This window comes from Canis aureus, chromosome X (assembly GCF_053574225.1).
Source record: "Canis aureus isolate CA01 chromosome X, VMU_Caureus_v.1.0, whole genome shotgun sequence".
NCBI classification, from domain to species: domain Eukaryota; kingdom Metazoa; phylum Chordata; class Mammalia; order Carnivora; family Canidae; genus Canis; species Canis aureus.
The window spans coordinates 117704097-117724559 of NC_135649.1; the positions used below are offsets into that span (position 1 = coordinate 117704097).

A 20463-nucleotide genomic window follows, 5' to 3' on the forward strand; every position below is an offset into this window, starting at 1 on the left:
ATGCTAGTCAAGGAAACAGATCACAGAAATTAGGGCAGGCAACCATCCGTGTTTTAAGGAAAAGGAAGCCAGGTTCCAGGACAGTGTGTGACAGAAAAGGGTCCTTTTCAGATCCAGTGGTGAACCAAGGATCCTGGTGAGACACTCTTTATCCGGAAAGCTACAGTAGGGAGGGAACGGGCATGTGGAATTTGGGAGAAAGGGTGTTCCTGGCACCTGGAGCTACAAATTCCAGTGGGGAGAGTCACAGGGTGGCCAGGGGGTGGATGCAGGTGAGTGGGGGTGACACTGGGGGAAACACGGTCCGGGCAGGGGCCAACTCATTCATTCCTGGGGACTGTATTCTAAGTGAGAGAGAAAGCCCAAAGGAGCCGCAAGCACAGGAGACACTGTACGAGTCCCCATGACTACGGCATGAAAATGAGAGCCGTCACAGTGACCACAGCAGAAGCTGGGAGAAGGGGATGGGTGCCAGCTGTGGCAACAGCACACCATGAATGGATGGTAAAAAGGCGGGCAGGACGGTGCTCCTGCCCACCCCCCCAAAGCGTCCTGGCCCATCACGCCATAACTCGGGGACCTTACAGGTGTCCTGGTGGAGAAAGGCCTCGATGGCATGTAAGCGTGGGAAACTCAGCGTGAAGCAATGTCAAATGAGCTTTCTGGCTGCAGGACAACGGAATCTAACACGAGGTACATTCCGTATCTCCAGGAGATCTAGAATAACTACACAGGGAAATCTCCCACACATACTGGCACACTCAGCACATCATAGTACATCACCCATTTGCAAAACTGCGCACATCCTGGTCCTGAGTCCTCTGCCTTTCTCGCTGGATGTCACTAACAAGTTACATTAAGACACTTTTTCCAAACAACCTTCAGAAACTAGGGCAGTGGAGCCCAGCGGCGTTTTCACAGGAAAAGCTCGATTTTTCTAAAGACTTTTGTACTCATAAATGCTGCTATTTTCTGAAGACTTTTAAAGAGGGCCTCAAGAGAAATGCAAATTACAACTACACTGAGATACTATCTCTCACCTCTGAGACTGGCAAAAATGCAAAAGCTTGATAATACATACTGTTGGCACAGTTGTGGGAACAGAAACTCATCTGTTAGTGGTGGGAAGGCAACATGGCACAACTCCTAGAGAGGGGGATTTGGCAACGTCTCCTAAATACAATCTATGCATTTACCCTTTGGCCCAGCAAATCCATATTTGGGAACTTATCCTGAGCTCTTTCACATCTACTCGTGCACAGCATCAGGAGTAAAGTCGATGGGAAACGTTATGAATGGACGTACGTGACGTTCTCCACATCACAGAAAAAGACAACTGGGGAATCTGCATCTCCCGATGGAAGTACCCTCACCACCAGCTACAAAACATACTTCGCCCCCAAAAAGGAATAGAAAAAGAACTTGAACTGAAATCAGTTCAAGCCTCTCAAACTAACTGCACTACTTTGCATAAGTAGCAGGGGACGGAGGAACGTGTTAAATGATCCCATGAGTACTGAAGCAGCAAAATTCAGAATCAGGAAAATACTACAGGACAAGCAAATTGGTTTCTTCAACAAATAAGTTGTTGGCAGGAAAAACAAAAATAAGGATGGGGTGTAGAGACTCAGAGACACACCCACCAAACGTACCACATGGGCCTCTTCTGAAGCTGGACCCGAACGCACTGGAGATGGGAAAACTTGCAGGAAAGGAGGTGATGTTAAGAGATGATGTTATTAAGTGGAGGTACAGGCATTATAGTTATGTTTTCAAAAAGGATCCCTAACTTTAGGAGAGCTATTTATGGATTAACTATGATTCTAGGATTTGCTTCAATAAGGCAGTAAGGGTTTGGGGGATGCGGTGGCCAACAGACTGGCCCCTTTGTGGTTAGTTGCTGAAGTGGGGTGAAAGGCACAGAGGGTTCCATGATACTATTCTCTCTACTTTTGTGTATGTTTGACATTTTCCATCATTAAAAGTTTATATATATTACACACACACTTACACACACACGTACCTAATTCTATCATTAACCCAGAGATTATACTCATGGCCAGTTCCCATTTACAAAAATTAACAACATACATAGACCTAAAAAAAATACAAAAGGTTCTTTTTTCTTCACTTGGACCCAAGCGTAATGATGGATTTCCTTGCTAGCCAGGAAAGCTCACCAAGATAAACAAGTAAGAGTTTAAAATGTTATAAGCGGCTAAATTCCTGGCGAGGTGTTCTGGAAAAGAATATACTGGATATTCTGGGAAGCAAGAATAGCAGAAAATTTTCTGGAGGAAAACCTAGGGTCTCTGCCTTAAGTCAATATTGGTCATAACATCCAAGAAGCCCATTTATGTACAACAGCCCGTGTATCATCTGTGCTTGGAGTTAGGGTTTTATAGTAGGGGCAGGGTTAATCACATTATCAATGCTCACAGAAGGTTTTCCAAATTTCTCAATAATAATACCAATCCACCTGAGTTGATAGAAACATAAGAGCCAGTCTTCAATACCAGAAAAATGAGGCTGCTTTTGTCTCCTACACAGCCTAACTCAGGGGAAGGCTGTGAGATTATTTTTCACTTGCAAAGAATTTCGAGCATGGCATGTGTGCCCATTCTTTGTCTCCCTCCTCAGAGGACAGAGTGAGCATGTACAGTGACAACGCAGCCAATTAAACACTGCCTCTCAAGGCAGTGCTAGCCAGAAAGCTGCAGTGACTCCCCCGGGACCCACAGTGAGTCCAGAACCTTCTCCCATGCCAAGCCTCAGCCTCCACTGGGGAGGGTGGGCATCCCCACAGACTCTGGCAGGGAGTGAGGACTGCCCCCTGGGCAGGGATGCATTTACCCCTGCGAGTCCCCAACGTGAGACCTTGCTAAGGAAAGCAGAAAGCAACTACGAAGAGCACTGGCCCTTCTCTGCTCTGGCTGCAGGTGTCAAGTACAGCCCTCCCTGTGCTGGCTGCTTCCCATCCCATAAACCCGCAGAAACCAAGGCCACCTCTTCCTCTTCTTGACATTAGTTCCACTCCAAGCGACGAATCGGCTTCCCAGAGCCCCGGACGGAAAGGGCTTTCCTCAACCACTCCCCACCCACCCCCGCCCCAAGCCCCGGCACCTTTGCTTTTCGAGCGTTCAGCCTACAGTTGTGCCAGTGGCACCTGTACTCGCAAGGAAATAGCCATGGCCAGAGCAGCGGGGGCCAAAGGGATGGGTCCCGGGCCTGGCAACCTCACTACTGAAGCCAGAGCGCCGCCGGGGAGGGGGGGAGGGGCAGAGTGCCGGGCCAGGCTCCCCTCTGAGGCTCGGGGGTCCTGTGTGGCCTCAGAGTGATCCTGACCCACCTGGAATCTCAATCACCTTCCCCAGAACTTCTACAAGGGAAAATTGACCTAACTGCAACGTCCACGTGGCACAATGCCTAGCATTCAGTTGCATATTACCTAGACACACTGCGAAGTCCCAGCTCTCCCTGGTAATGAGAGAAAGCTACCGTGTGGCCGAATGAAAGAATGAACTCAATCTCCGATTCAAGCAGACAGCCTAGTAGAAGACCTCCAAAATTAAACTGTTTGCTTCTGCTTATTTCTTATCTGGCCCTTTAGCGAAAGTGACACAGGAAAATGCAGCCACAGCCCAGAAATGCATCCTAGCAGGCATATGAGCATCTGGAGGCTGGCTGGCAGTAAGGAGAAGGTAACAGAACCTGTACTAGTGCGTTGGGAATGGACAAGATGAGCAACAAAAGAAGACTGATTTGTCTAAGCAAATTTTTAAAAAGCTGTACTGCAATACCTCGGGGGCTCAGTGGTTGAGCATCCTCCTTCGGCTCAGGGCGTGATCCTGGGGTTGAGTCCAATGTCGGGCTCCCTGCAGGGAGCCTGCTTCTCCCCCTCTGCCTATGTCTCTGTGTCTCTCTCTCTGGGTCTCTCATGAATAAATAAATAAAATCCTTTAAAAAAATTTAAAAGCTGTACTGACCAGGGCTAATTAAAGTAACCACCACCATGGACTGAAATCAGGGGAGAAGGTGGGCGTGCATACACACCACTGGATAATGGTAGAGAAGCAAAAAGCTGACAGTAAAGTTAAATGACTCCAGGCCACAGTAAGCATGTGGATGGGATTATCAAAATCCACTGTGTGGTGGGACCTGCAGAGGGCATGATTATGTCTCAGGGCCAGAGAAAGCCAAGACCCCCTGGCAGGACCCAGCTCACCTGTCTACTTTGACTCCCTTGGTGCCTATTATATGTCCTTAAGAAAGAAATGGGCAAACAAATCATCAACCAAACCAATCCTGGATGATTAAGAAAGTGAATCTCAACCTAGTATTAAACAACAGGGTTTGACATGCCCAGTAATTACCCTTTATATGGGGCTGAGATAATTATGCTTGTCAAACACTGACATTCTTGTATCACTTCCCTGTAAAGAGCAATACTTCGGTCACATGTGACACACTGTCATTGTATCTGCATACAGGATTCAAGAGAGTGGCATGCTGCCCACCCTTCCCGAGAATAGTAACCACACAGATCCCTGCCATTTGCTGAAGGTTGACTATGGCAGGCACTGGTGCTGCCCTCTGGACAATTTTTTTAAGATTATTTATTTATTTATTCGTGAGGGACACACAGAGAGAGGCAGAGGGAGAAGCAGGCTCCCTGCGGGGAGCCTACTGGGGGACTCAATCTCAGACCACAGGACCACGCCCTGAGCCAAAGGCAGATGCTCAACCACTGAGCCACCCAGGTGTCCCGCCCTCTGGACAATTCAGCCCAATGATCATGGCTCTGGATTGAACATTCATGTCCCCCCAAAATTCACAAGGCAAGCCCTAACTCCCAATGTGATGGTATATGGAGACAGAGTCTTAGGGGCAGTTAGATGAGGTCATGAGAGTGGGGTCCCCCAGGATTGGGTGTCCTTAAAAGGAAAAGACACTGGAAACCAGAGCTCACCACCACCATGGAGAGGCATGGCAAGAAGGCAGGAAGCACCTTTGCCAGTGCCTTGACTTTGGCCTTCTAGCCTCCAGAACTGTGAGGAGGAAATGTTGGCTGTTAACTCCCCCAGTCTGTGGTAGTTTGTCATAGCAGCCCGTGCTAAAACCATCCCCACTGAACTATGAAAAAAGCAGGCACAGAAGGTTTCATGAAGCAGATGCTCAAGTTCAGCAAGTCAAGCCAGGCTCTGAATCAAGAGAGAATAGACTCTCAACCCACCGACAAGCATGTAATACCCTTTCTCAAGAAAATTAATTCTTTTGGAAGAACAGTATCACCAGTTAGAAAATAACTTTTGTTCACTGAACTTGCTGACTTAATACAGCTCACATAAAAAGAATTCAACCCCGAACTCTTAAGTAGGGATAAAGTTCTAACTGTAAAGATGCCAAAAGGAAGAAGACCTACAGACCAGACTGTCCAACAGGATGTTCTGGGACAATGGGAATGTTCCATTATCTGTGCTATCCAAGGCAGTGGCCACTAGCCCAGTGGTTCTCAACCGGGGCCTCGTGTGCCCTCCAGGGAACATTTGGCAATGTCTAGAGACATTTTTGGCAGTCACAACTGGGTGAGAGGGTACTACTGGCATCTAAGGGGTCATAGCTAAACATCCTATGATGCACAAAGAGTTACTTGGTCCAAAACATCAATCACGCCAAGGCAGAGAAAAATCTACACAAGCCACAAGTGACTGCTGAGCATTTCAGATGTGGCTATGCAACTGAGATTCTAAATATGTAATTTTATTCCATTTTAATTAATTTAAGTTTTAGGATAAAAAATGTTGAGACTAAACCGAGTAAAACTGGAATTCAAATTTAAACAGCCATATGTGTCTTGGACAGTGCAGCTACAGAGAACATGCATAAAAAGAAAACAAAGGTCTTATTTCTCACATATTTCCACTTAAAGGAACCAAGTTATCTTCAAGGAAAAGAAAGAGTCTGAGGCTTAGGACTGGGAAAAGATGAGCACAAATAAAAGCATAAAAGCGAACACCCATGAAGCTTTGGGACACATGCCCAGGCACCACACAGGTCAGCCCAAGAGGAAATCACAGAAAAAGTGCCCCTTCTATAATCACAGGCAACTCACTCTTGCAGGGTCTCCACCCCTCTCTCCTTGTACTGCAGTTCTTGCTTCATCTGGGTCAGCTCTCGTTTTAATCTGGAAAGCTGAAGACAAATTACATTTTTTTTTCCAAAAAAAGCTATGAAAATGATTTCTACAGTTGTTAGCATTGTCATCCAAGTTCCTGATTAGTTTACAACCCCCTGGATCATCTATCTTCTCCGTGAACTTCCATCCACGGGGCATATATAAACAGCCAGCCTGGAAGAAGCACCTTGCTTAGATACAAAAATCCCAGATCACTGACAGGTTCCTACCTATGTGGAACCCACAACCATTTTCTTTTTCAAGGCAGTGATTTATACATTACAAGTAGCAAACTATGTAATACTTTTTTTCATCTTCCCTCTACTTACTACTTAGATCCCATGCATGAAACACTGTTGCTAAAAACATGCTGTCCCAGTAGGGAAAGTCAATCCCTTGAAGTGCTTAGTTCAACAGATTCCAGCACCCACTTCAGGCCTGTGTTAAAACTCAGGGGCTGGGCCTGGGAGCTTATGTGTTTAATCAACTCCCCAGGTGTTTTTCTCAGGTGCACTAAGTTCTGAGAACCACTGCACTAGAAAAGAAACCCTGGTTTCGGGAACGAGACACCAGAAGAGGAGGCTTCATTTCCAAGATGTCTCCCACGCCTCATTGCCAATGCCACAAAACCGTCCCCCTTCCCCTACAACCAAGACAGGGGGCTGAAAGGATGAGACAGGGTGGCACATAACGAATTCCAGTGTCACTGGGGAAGGAGCATCAGAACCTTCTGGTCATAATGGCACTGCAGGAAGGATTTCCCTAGGAATACAGCAACCAGGGAAGAGCAGCGGGTGCTAAAGCTGCCACGGGTCAGACCTAGCATCCCTCTAATACAGGGAAGCAGTCCTTTGAGATCGGGGCCTAATGTCACCAAATCCTTCCAAATTGGGCGGGAAGAGTCCAGCTCTATGAAAAACACAGAGGGAATATACAGGCCATTTTTTGATAGATGGGCTGAGGTTTCAAAAAGAAACTTTTCCCCTCCTATTAGAAAAAAGTGAAGAGTAAAACCAAATGTAATAATAATCCACGAAATTGAAAATTTTACCAAGATACGAGTGTTACACACACGGACCACCATGAAGTGAGCCATGATAAGTTATGTTACATAAAAATACATATGGAGCTTCTAGTCATGAAAGCACTCATTTTACTCACCCTATCCCGACGACTTGCTATTTCTGCTTTAATTTGGTATGGGTCGTACTTTGTATTTGCTGAATATCCAGAGAAGGCTAAACAGAAGGAAAATACTTTATTTTATAATGGATCCTTTAAAATAAGTAAATACACATAGACAGGAACTTCTGAATCAACCATTAATTCTAAGTCTCCGATTTATAAGCTGGCCCTGGCTCCTAAGGGATTAACATTTCACATCCTCAAATCTTGATGTTTCACTTGCCTTTCTGGGTGATTCCACATGAGGAAATCCATGGCTGTCGGTAAGTCAAAACTCTGTTCACTTCGACTGCAAATTTACTCAGGTTTAAAAACCACAGATACACTCAGCAGGGTGCGGGGGTGATTGTGGTATGGACACCTGCTCTTACTACAGAAATAGTACCCGCAGCCTGAATCCATTTTGACACTCTTTGCACATGCATACGTACACAGATGGATGCCTCTAGAAGGACGGATACGAATGGTTATTCTCGATGGTTTCATCACCAAAGATTTCATTTCTATTTTCTTCACATCTATATTCTCCAGGTGAACAATTTTTGATGTAAGAAACAAACGACTACTAGAGATTTCGAAAATAAGAGACAACTTTCTAGTAACGCGTCCGTATCCGGCAGGCCTGCAAAAAGCTGTTGGTCCCAGGCGCACGTCCGGGCACCCCGCAATGCGGCACCCCGACTGGGACGCCGGCAGCTACTTTCGCTGAGGGTTTGGCTGAAACCCACCGCACGACTGGGCAGCACAGCCCACGGGGCCCAAACCCCGACCGGCCACAGCACCGGCAGCCCGACAGCCAGAACCGGGGGGCTGGGCACGGCCAACTTCTGCGGGCGCACAGGCCGAAGAGCCTCCCCCAGCCTTCCAGCGGCTCCGGTGCCTGCGGCTGCTGCTCACCTCTATCACCCTGTTCACCTCTCCGCGTCGCCTCTTCTTGATGCTCCTGCATCCTTTCTCTTCGGCTTCGGAAGCCGTCGCGTGTGCGCAGCAGGGACCCGGCCTAGCCCTACCCTAGCCTGTCTGCACCGTGGCCACCCCACACCGGTCTGATCTGCTTCCGGGCCACTGACATTAACTCCACCTGCGCAGGAGACCCAGCTGCAGTGCCAGCACCCTCCCCTTACTCCCTTGACCTGGTCCTGAAGGCTGACTGTCATTCAGATAACTAGGTGCCAACGGCTAGAAGCTAGTGCAAAAGCCTTTCCTGACTTTGTATCAGAGAAGGATGGCTCCAAGTCATCAAGCGGCTTACGCAGCAAGATTGTTCAACAGCCCCAACCAGAACTACACCCGAAGTTAATCTGAGCAGTTCGGAGGACAGCTCTTTAAAAAACAGTTCTATAAAATACTTACCACTGAAGTCCTTATCAGTCAGAAATTCAAACCATTAGAATCTACCAGAAATAATTATCCGGACGAGCTAATAAGCATTTGCCAACTTTATCTTAAATGCTCTGATATTTAGAATCATAATATCTCGGGACGCCTGGGTGGCTCAGTGGTTGAGCGCCTCCCTTCGGCCCAGGGTGTGATCCCGGGGTCCTGGGATCAAGTCCCACATCGGGCACCCCCGCAGGGAGCCTGCTTCTCCCTCTGCCTGTGTCTCTGCTTCTCTCTGTCTCTCATGAATAAATAAATAAAATCTTTTTTAAAAATCGTAATATCTCAAAGACAGGGAGTAAAACATTTTTAAAATAGAATTCTTTCTTAGATAAAGAATATCTATTTCCAAACCCTAGAAACTTCCACCTTGACTGGCTCTTTGGCTTCATGGAAGATCAGCACTAGAGTGACACCTTATACAAAGCCCTTAAGAATCAAAAATCAGGGACACCAGGATGCCTGGGTGGCTCAGCAGTTGAGTGTCTGCCTGCAGCTCAGGTCCTGATCCCAAGATCCTGGGATCGAGTCCCGCATGGGGAGCCTGTTTCTCCCTCTCCCTGTGTCTCTGCCTCTCTCTGTGTCTCTCATGAAAAATAAGTAATCTTTAAAAAAAAAATCAGGGACACGTGGGTAGCTCAGTGGCTGAGCGTCTGCCTTTGGCTCAGGTAGTGATCCTAGGGTCCTGGGATCGAGTCCCCACATCAGGCTCCCCGCGGGGAGCCTGCTTCTCCCTCTGCCTGTGTCTCTGCCTCTCTCTGTCTCTTATAAATAAACAAATAAAATCTTTTTTAAAAAGTCAGAAATCATTTATATAAAATCTCCACATTAAACTCCAGGGACTTAGAAGTTTCCCAGACCTGAGCTGAAGGGATTTCCACATGGACCCAGATAATAAGCCCATGAGCCTCGGGCTTGCTGACTCCTCACTTCCACGTGTGTCAACTCGTCACCTGGCATTTGAGGAAGACAATGCCAACAGTTACCACCTGGGATTGTTCCCTTTTGGGGTAGAAAGTAACCCCATCACCAAAGTCCAGGGGAGGTAACTGCGATGTTAAACAGCAGTCACACCCTGGCCTGAAATCGTTGCCACAAAATTCCTGTGCAATTTCATAGGGAAAATCAGCAAAGAGACTTGAAATAACAGGATGCAGCTGGACAAACACACAGCAACCTGTCCCCCAGTTCTCTCTCCTTCCTAACTAGCGGGACCTCGAGCTTGTCAGGTATGCACCTGTGCCCCGGGAGACTCGGTGTGTACCTAGCCCTGGAGGGGGAGCCTGAGAAACCGTAGCGTCAACAAGCCGCCGAGTCACCCCACGACAGGCGGACTCTGTCGCGTGACAATAGGTGTCCTTTGTCCAGGTCCACGGGAGTTAGTCTTTTCTGTTACTTACAGCTGAGACCGTCCTAAATGATGGAATAGGTTTGGCTTATGTAGATAGCATTCATGTCAGCTTTGCTACAGTCCCTACAATGTTAAGATTCCAAGAGTGGGAGGAGGGAACAGGCAACTCGATTACCTAAAACAGCGAGCACACTTATCTTCAAACCCTAAGGAGAGTTGTGAACACCGGCATAACTTTGAATAATATAATTCAACTCATATAGTTCTTAGTTCCTTACATCTACCAGTAAGTCTCATGTAACCCATTTCCAGAGTCCAAGGAATACCTCTGGACTCCAAACTCCATTTTTCACAGCACACATTTCACAACATTTAAAAAAAGAATTGTTGGGAAGCCTGGGTGGTTCAGCGGCTGAGCGTCTGCCTTTGGCTCAGGGTGGGATCCCAGGGTCCCGAGATCGAGTCCCACATTGAGCTCCCTTCAGGGAGCCTGCTTCCCCCTCTGCCTCTCTCTGTGTGTCTCTCATGAATAAATAAAATCTAAAAAAAAAAAAAAAGAATTATCTTCCTTATCTTCTGTTAAGACACATCTCCGATCTCAAGGTTTATGATAAATGCCAGACTTTCACCTCTAAAGCTTTCTTCTCTCTTGAAGACTTGAGTGGGCACAGCTATTAAACAGCTTAAGGAGTCCATGCAGGCATACGGTAGCACTATGGGGGATCTGAGAACAAGGTTATGATCTAACTGGACCACAGAAATGTAAACTATTGTACCTTGCTATTAGAAGGTGCCTTCTACCTTTAATTTCACCTATTCTCATAAAATCTTTGTGAGAGTGGGGCATCTGAGTGACTCAATCGGTTGGGCATTCAACTCTTGATTTTGGCTCAGGTCGTGATCTCGGATCGTGGGATGAAGCCCCATGTTTGGGACTCTGTCTCTCTCTCCCTCTGACTCTCTCCCCTACCACCCCCGTGCTCACTCGTGCTCTCTCTCCCTAAAATAAAATAAAACATCTTTGAAGAGATGATTACTTATCCCCACACGACAAAGACTAAGTTTGTAGTGACTTGATCTACATCAGTCAAAAAGGGACTTTCTGTCTGAAACTTGGGCTCCTGTGGGCCTACAGCCCAAGATTCTTTAATCAGATCAGCTTTTCCATCAGGAGAAGGAATGGACCTCTGGCTCCCTGGTGCCAACTGTCCGATAGGTGACCATGACCTGTGTTTTTAGCACTCAAGATGCTGCAGACCCCAGTACTTATTCTGGATTTCGATTTTCTGGGGTCTTGAAAGGGGAAAACATGCATGTCCGCCTCTATCTCCCTTTTTCTCCATTCCTCACTGGCCTCCTCTGTGCTGTGAGAACCTGAGATCACCTCTATCTCCCTGTTTCTCCATTCCACACCGGCCTCCTCTGTGCTGTGAGAACCTGAGATCGCCCCAGGGGGATAACACGCTTTAAAAGACCAGAAGTCCTTCTCCAAAGACTTCCTCTGGGCAGACTGGTCCTGAGGACCAGGTGTGCACCTCCAGGCAACAGCACTGCAGGGAGTTGCTCAAGGAAGCCAAGAGAATTCTGGCAGAAAGGATGGCAAGCCCCGACAGTTCCCATGCTGACAGGTACTAATTACCAGAGCAGCGACAAAGGCACGCATGTAAATAACCCAGGCCAATGGAGGAGGGCATGACATTTGTTTTTAAAGCCACCATAAGCAAAAGAAGGGAAAAAAAAATCAAGCCCACTCAGAGGTGACCTACAGAAGTAAGACAAGATGCCACCAAATTCAAAATAAGAATCTCTCAGAAATGTTCTCCAGGACAGACTGGGAGATTATCTCTCAACAGACATGCATGCCCTGCAATCACCTTCAAGATTGAGTCTTGCCAACTAATACCTGTGAAAAATGCTGCGTGATCCATTTTTCTCCTGCCAGCTCCAACACGCTTGCATGAAGGAAAACAAAAGGTTGAATGGATGGACCGTGGCCATTATCCTAAGCGAGATAGTAGAGGAGAAACCCTCTACAGTGGATAACCAATGGAAGACAGTCTTTGTGGGACGGGCTTAAAGCCTCAGAAAGAATGTTGGCAAAACTGATAACTGATAAGGTCAAGCTTCACCACCACCTAACCCAGGAATTCAGGGTGGGTCAGCACTTTCTCACGGGAGAGTAGACCAACTCTCTCAACCACCCAAAGATACTTTTGGTGCAGACTTCTGGTAGTTTCTAGGAGCCAGGATAACAAAGTCATATTCCTTTTTTTTCTTTTTCTTTTTTTTTTTCTTTTTCAAAGTCATATTCCTGCTGCTGGAAGAGACCATCACAAGTCAATCTAGACTAGTGGATGCTCACCTCTGGGAATCATCTGGGGAGCTTTACAAAAAAAAAAAAAAAAAGTCTGACCCCACCCATAGCCAGCTAGATCAAAATCTCTGGGAGTGGAGCCCAGGCAGCAGTTTTTAAAAGCCCCTCAGGAGACTATACCCTGCAGCCAGGGTTCAGAACTACTGATGTAGACTAGGAGTTGGGAAACTTTTTCTGCAAAGGGCCAGACAGTAAATACTTTTGGCTTTGTGGGCCATATAGTCTCTCTCAAATCCTCAACTCTGCCGTGGTAGCTACTACAGACAATTGGTTAAGTGAGTGGATGTGGCTGTGTTCCACTAATACTTTATTTATAAACAGCCAGAGTGGACAAGATTCAGCCCAGAGGCCATACATAATTTGCGGACTGTGGTTTTTTTTTTAATATTTTATTTATTTATTCACGAGAAACACACAGAGAGAGAGAGAAGCAGAGACGCAGGCAGAGGGAGAAGCAGGCTCCATGCAGGGAGCCTGACATGGGAGTCGATCCCGGGTCTCCAGGATCACGCCCCGGGCTGCAGGCGGCGCTAAACCGCTGCGCCACTGGGGCTGCCCACTGACTGTGGTTTAGACTATAATTTACCCCATGCAAGAACCCCTTCCAAAAGATCCCGCAATGGTCATATACTTCATCTGAATGCATCAAGAAGCTAAATTTTCTCAGGAAGACTGAACACTTAGCTCCAGAATAAATACTTCTGACATAACAAACATATTCATTGGAAAAGGCAAAGGGAAGGATACACTACAATGAAGAAGGTAGGGCATCTTCTTCTAGATGAGGAACCAATTCATTCTTCACCCAGAGAGAATTATGCTCACTGTATAAAATAAATGCATGGAATTTGAGACAAACTTTAAAATAAATTTAAAAACAGAAAAAGGCCTTCCTCTCTCCACCTCTAGATATGAGCGACGTTGACAATTTACTGCAGTTCCTCCTGGTTTTTCTTTCTACTTTGTGGTGGAGGATAATGCACATGAAGAAAAGTGTGCAAAACAGTGAGTTAATAATGCAAAGCAAATACAAATGTAACTCCCCAGGTCAAGAAACACAAAGGTCTCCAATTCTCAGGTAGTACTTTCTGTTTTCAATGTTTGTAGCTATCCAGAATGCTGCAATCAATTCCTTCACTACAAATATTTTAATAAACTCCCTTGCCAGCAATACAACACAACACGATACATGAAGAAATAGGAGTAAACTACAAAACAGAGCTGCAGAGGAGGAGTGGGTGCGTGTCAGAGCGCGCGTCCGCTGCCAAGCAGCTCCAACCCCTGCTCTGCAAGAGCAGAAAACAGGACTGGGGACCAGGCAGCCCCCAGAAATAAAGTGGAGTAGGGTTCTGAGTTTTGGGGACATGTATGCTAAAATCCAGCCAGCATCTGAATTTACTTTGCTCAAGGATAAAAAATGGTCAAGGCTTGGATATTCTTAGATTCCAGATGGCCCAATATTGACACAAAATCTTTTCTCTCCAGTGAATGGAGTTTTATTCTGGTGATTTCCATAACTCAGGGTGAAATCTGTCAAGGGGATGGGAGAAATGCATACCCCTTCCTCCCAGCCTCCCCTGTACCCTTCTGCTCCAATATTAAAAATGGCTATTTTAGTTCATTCCTCTGTTCACTATCGTTGCCTTATCTTTCCCTACAGTTGGCCATTAGGGACAAATTGTCCCCCAACACTTAGTATATACCAACACCAGGTGCTAAATAAGTATGTGTTGGAAACTTACTAAATAGTTTGGGGATCCTACCATGGGCCACAAGAAGGCCAAGGAGTAGATGGTGCTCTACCGTCTGCTTGCCCCTGTTAGTGTTGCAAAACTGCCAAATAACTTGTCAATTTACAATCAGTCTTTATTTCCAGATAACTTGAACCACCAGAGAGGGCAAGGTGTTTCAAAAACACAATTGGCTCTTTTGTGCTGCCTCTTCCATGTCTAGAAACAGTACAAAGCACGGAAGGTCACACACACAAACAGATCTCGGTTCAAGCCCTTTACTGGGTATGTAAGTTAGCCTTCCCAATATCGTTACTCACATGCACAACAAAGACAGCTTCGTGTACCTCAGAATGTTGCAATCCTGACAATGCAGAGATCATAACACTAGCCCACTGAATACTGGCTCCTTTCGCTTCAAGTCATTGCCGATGAGGGAAGTAATGGGAAATAAGTCCTGAATGTTATTCTGTTCCCAGTACCAGGAGACACCTGCCTACTGTAGAGACTAGCTCTGACAGCAATCTGGGCTGTGTGAGACCCATGTGGCCAGAGAGGATTCCTTTGAATTATCCAACAGAGTTTTCCTCATCATAATTGGTAGTTCAGGTTAAATGGCAAGCTGAAAGAGCTCGGTCAAAACCCCAGGGACAGCAGCAACCTGGTAAAGCACTTGGATCAAGGCCTAGATTCCATTCAGAGTCTTTTCCCAGATGAGCCCATAGGCCCCGGCAAAATCCACCGGTATTTCCAGCCCTCTGTGAAAATAGATGGGCCCAATCTGGCCCCTAAGGCCACATACACGAGTGGTTGCAGAGACTGCGTCTACACAGACTTCTAGCAGGTTGGGATTCTGATGAGCTTGTCAGAATCTCAAGTGAACACTCGAGTCATCTGCTTCCTCTACTACAGGTTTCCCCATGCACTGCTCAGGACAGCATCTTAAGTTTTCATTAAATTCTATGGAGCACAGGAAGGAATATAAGTGAGTGCAATTCCCTACTTGCCCCAATGTCAGGGGAGAGAAAAGCCCCTGGAAATAAAAAATCTGATGCTGAGGGATATCCCAGCATTAAAGGGCTACAAGCTCTCGGTGTTCTCCATCTGCAGGCTCAGCTCTGCCCAGGGACTCCTCCTCCCTCACTTCCCTCAGGGCTGGTGTGGAATCCAATGGGATGCTCGAGGGTCCTCCTGTCCCTGCATCAGCAAGGGCTCAGGTCCCGACCCCCACCTGCACTGCAACTCAAGTCTCAGCAGTACTAGTAGTAGGTCATGTGTAAGAAACATCTTCCCTCAAGGCAATTTTTTTGTTTCAATCACTGGCAAGAATCTTCCTACCAAAATTTTCTGACATGTCTTTCTCCCATTCCATCCTTACAAAAACCAACTGGAGAGCCTTTGGAGACCTAACCAAACCCAATCACGGGACAGATAAAGTCCCTAAAGGTGGGGGGGGGGGATCCCTGGGTGGCTCAGCAGTTCAGTGCCTGCCTTCGGCCCAGGGCGTGATCCTGGAGTCCCGGGATCGAGTCCTACATCAGGCTCCCTGCATGGAGCCTACTTCTCCCTCTGCCTGTGTCTCTGTCTCTCTGTATCTCTCATGAATAAATAAAATCTTTAAAAAAAAAATAAAAATAAATAAAGGTGAGTGGGAAGAAACGTTCTGTCACACTGAATCATATGAAATTGCCAACGTTCAGCCCTTTTTAAGCTACAAAATTAACAATTTCATATGGTTTAACCTAGCTTCTATCCTAACTTTCTAAAAGGCTCAAAATCGCTACCCATATGCTCTGAAAAACAGTTATAAGCTACTGCTGCAGCTAGGTGCGACCTCGAGGTACAAAGTCCATGGGCTTCTAATCCTCTGAGGTCACTAAGAGAGACCAGTTGCTGGGCCATAAGTCACCTCGATAGATTCCCAAAGACTGAAATCTTATATAATGTACTTTCTGACCACAATGGAATTAAATTCGAAATCAACATGACATGTTGAAAAAGTCCCAATAACCCATGAGCCAAACTATGGAAAGAGCCCAGATGTCCATCAACAGATGAACTGATAAAGAAGATGTGATATATATAGATATAGATACACACACACACACATACACACACACAATGGAATACTACTCAAGCATCAAAAAATTAAAATCTTGGGGTGCCTGGATGGCTCAGTGGTTGAGAGTCTGCCTTCGGCTTGGGCAATGATTCTGGGGTCCTGGGATCGAGTCCCACATGGGGCTCCTCACAGGGAGCCTGCTTCTCCCTCTGCCTATGTCTCTGCCTCTCTCTGTATGTCTCTCATGAATAAGTACAATTTTTTTTTAAAAAATTGAAATATTGCCATTTGCAATGACATGGATGAAACTAGAGGGTTTTATGCTAAGGGAAATAAGTCAATCAGAGAAAGAAAATTATCATATGATCTCACTCATATCTAGAATTTAAGAAACAAAACAGAGGATCATAGAGGAAGAGAGGGAAAAATAAAATGACAAAATTAAAGAGGGAGATAAACCATAAGAGAGTCCAAAAAACTGAGGTTGGCTGGAGGGGGGTGGTGGGGGGACGGGGTAACTGGATGATGACGGGCACTAAGGAGGGCACGTAATGGAATGAGCCCTGGGTGTGATATGAGACTGATGAATCACTGACCTCTACCTCTGAAATCAATAATACATCATATATTAGTTAACTGACTTTAAATTTATAATACGTATTTTTTAAAAGTAAAAAAAATTACTTAAAAGAACCCATGGGTCAAAAAAGAAACTACAAAAGACATGAGAAACCATTTTGAATTGGCTGAAAAAATACCAACGTTTGTGGCATGTAGTTAAAACGGCACGTAATGAAGAAGTCATGCCTTTAGAGGTTATGTGGCAAAGTAAGAAAGCTCAGAAACCATTGATCTAAGTTTCTACTAGATCTACTTTCTACTAAGTTTCTAGCTTAGACAAGCTAGAAAAGGAAGAAGAGGGTAAAACCAAACTAAGAAGGAAGAAAATAATAAAGAGGAGAAATTGATCAAATAAAAACAGACAACAGGAGAAGGGAAAAAAAAACCCAAAGCCAATTGACTGTAATAGATAAATACAATCAATAAAAGTCTAGCTACGCTGATTAAGAAAAAAAATAAGATGGGAATTATTAATAGCAGGAATAAAAGACAGGACATCACCTCAGAGTGTCTGGATATTTTTTTTAAATGGTAAGGGAATTCTACAAACAACTTTATAACCTGACAACTTGGAACAGCAGTCGGCAAGTTCCCTGCTGGCCAAATCAAGCCTCTTACCTGTGTTTACACTTTTATCAGAACAAGCCACACACATTGGTTTATGTATTGTCTCTGGCTGCTTTTGGACTATAAAGACAGGGTTGGGTAGTTGCAACTGAGACCATATGGTCCACAAAGCCTAAAGTATTTACTATCGAACTCTTGATTTTTAAAAAAAATTTACTGACTTTTGGAGGAGATGAAACAAATTCTTTGAAACACAAAAATAACAAAATTGATTCAAGAAGAAACAAAACATCTGAAAAGCATATCTACTAAAGATACTGAATTTATAGTTACAAACATTCCCACAAGGAGCTCAAGGTCCAGATAGCTTTTCTGGTGAATTCTCTCAAGTTCTATCAAATACCAATCCCACACAAACTCTTTCTGAAAAGAGAGGAGAAGGGAACACTTCCCAATTCATTCTGTGAGGCCTGATAACCAAAATCAGAGAAAGACAACATGAGAAAAGAAACTCTGGAGATAAGAAACCAGCCTCTAAAAATTAGCACCGAGCTGACCACTGCATTCTGACGGACAGTTTAAACAAAAACCAGAGACTAAATCAATCTAGTCGATATCAATATTTGAAGAACAAGAGATAAGACGACCTGGAAACAGCATACCATTATACCCGGGGCCTGACCTTGCCTCTTAAATTCCTGTTCCAGAGGGGATGCCCCACCTCGGTCCTCCCCACAGCTTGTAAGGCGATTTCACCCTCAACAGCAGGGGCAGTAAGAAAGGCCGATGGCCCCTCGGCCTTAACTCCGTTTGCCTTGCAACACAGAATAAAGCTCTGCCCGCATCTTTAACGTTCAAAATGGTGTCACCAGAGCCAAATACCTGGCAACGTGGCACTCATGTCACAGGTAAGTCTCTCCATGTCCCAACTAGACTTAGGTTGTTGTAACACAAAACCAAGCAGTGGCACCTTCATAGCTTCTTTGCAAGCTCACTGGCACCCAGCGCCATCACGGCCGTGTGCACCTGTGGGGGGCTGTTAAGTGGGACCACTCTGTTGTGAGGGGACAGGCTCAAGCGGTAACTGAGTGTGTCCGGAAGAGAACACTTTGCTTTCTGAGACTGGACGCGGTTCCTTCAATAGCTGAGCATCTGCTGAGCACTCATGAAACGGGGGCTCACATCCAGCAGCCTCTACAACTAAGAGGGACTCCCTCTGACAACATCAGCATGCACCCAGCTCACTGGGCCGGCCCTCTGGCTCACACGGAGTCCCTCCACGGTCAGTGGATTGCTCCAGAAAGGATTCTACAAGGAGACAGGTGCTCGACACGGGGGATGGCTCCTGAATCCTTCCACACGGGATCAATGAAACCGCCGTGCGGCCTTCCCAAGGATCACCCCTGACGAGCACCGTTCGCGGCAGAGATCTCGGGGTGGAGCCCTTTTCCAGACTGACTAGGACATGGGGTGGTTTTGTGTGGCTACCTGAAACGTGCGTGTTTATGTCCTCCCTGGCCCACGAACGTAAGGTCCGGAGGGCAGGGGCCCTTGCTTTCGCGGGCTCCACGGTCCCACAATCAATGCGCGTGTGGGGAGACACAGGGAGGCCATGGCGCCCGACTCGAGCCCAGCGTCCGCAGGCGGCCTAGCGGAGAGGCGGCAACTCACAGCTGGCGTGGGAGCGGCTGTCGTCCTCGCACATCTTGTGCAGCTGCTGGTACTCCTCCTGAGCCAGCTCGAACCGCTGCTGCTTGACCTGGTAGATCTCCTTCTTGGCGTTGAGGGCCTCCTGGGCCACAACCAGGTACTCCTTGAGCATCCGCTCCTGCTCGCGCCGCCACTGCTCCCTGGGGTCCTCGAGCTGGGTAAGCTCTGAAAGTGAAAGGCCAAGAACGTAAGTGCCTTAACGGTAACGTCTTCAGGGTGACCGGCCGTCGGGCAGGTAGTGACCCGAAAATCAGTGAATTGCCGGGACGCGTGGGCCGGAAGCATCTACGGAACGAAGCTTCCCCACGCGTGGAACACCTTTTGTTCACGTGTCCATGGCTGAGGTGAGAAAAAAAGTATGGATATGCAATGGTGGGCTGGGGGTGGGAGGGGTGAAGACGGTACCACACAATTTTTTACTGTGAATAAACACTGGCGGAGATGAAACCAGAGGGCTTATCACAGGCAAACCTTCTGAAGATTTTATGTGAGAGAGAGAGAGAGAGAGAGAGAGAGCGAGCGCACATGCAGGGGGAACGGCAGAGGCAGAGGGCGAAGCCAGCCCCCGCTGAGCGGAGAGCCCGACGTGGGGCTCGATCCCAGGACCATGACCTGAGCTAAAGGCAGACGCTTCACCCACTGAGCCCGCAGGCGCCCCTTGTCACAGTCAAACTAACGGCTACCTCCAACCTTCTCGCTGGCTTCTTTGGCCCCGGACGCCCCTCTGATGCAGCTTGCCCCCTTCCCCTTGCCTCGGCCCCAGAGCTGCAGCCCTTCTGAGTTCTCTGCCGGCTTCCTCATCTCCTGCCACCTATACATTCCCTCCTTTTCCATTCCGGCTTTCTCACTCTACGAGGGAGGCTCATGCCTCCCTCTGGCTCCAGCCTCTCTCCTGGGCTCCCACTTTTCTTCCAACTGCCTCCTAGACGCATCTCTACCTGGACGGGCCCAGAGAAATTTTGAGTCAGTCATCCAAAGCAGATCTCATTCTACACAGCGCCCTTTTACTACCAGAACCGGAACCAGAACAGTGACCCTACAATCACCCGCTTCTCCTCCTGCCTCCCCTCTAGAAGTGAGCAGCAGCACCTGGATCTATCCACTTGGCCACCCTGGGACTCCTCCTCAGACAAAGCTTGCTCGTCTCCCTCACCCAGAATCATCCACTGGTCATCAAGAACTGGGGATTCCTGCCCCTAGAATTAATAATGACTGGTGACATACCCTTCATTCCCTCTCCCCTAAGTTCGCTCAGATCCCCATGACTCCCCTCCAAAACCACGCAGGCTTCCTGTCTCATCCCAGCAA

General features: G+C 46.9%; 1 protein-coding gene across 2 annotated transcripts in view; it reads right to left on the reverse strand.

The window, feature by feature from the left end:
* WWC3 (WWC family member 3) overlaps nt 1-20463 on the reverse strand; it is a 119649-nt gene that overhangs the window by 55557 nt on the left and 43629 nt on the right. The window contains exons 3-5 of one of the 2 annotated variants that reach the window (XM_077889129.1): nt 19117-19320; nt 7337-7413; nt 6113-6192 (exon numbers count right to left, since the gene is read on the reverse strand). In XM_077889129.1, the coding sequence (XP_077745255.1) occupies nt 6113-6192; nt 7337-7413; nt 19117-19320 (361 nt within the window). Of the gene's footprint in view, nt 1-6112; nt 6193-7336; nt 7414-11994; nt 12276-19116; nt 19321-20463 lie in introns of those variants that run through there. The other variant, XM_077889130.1, reaches the window with a different exon arrangement.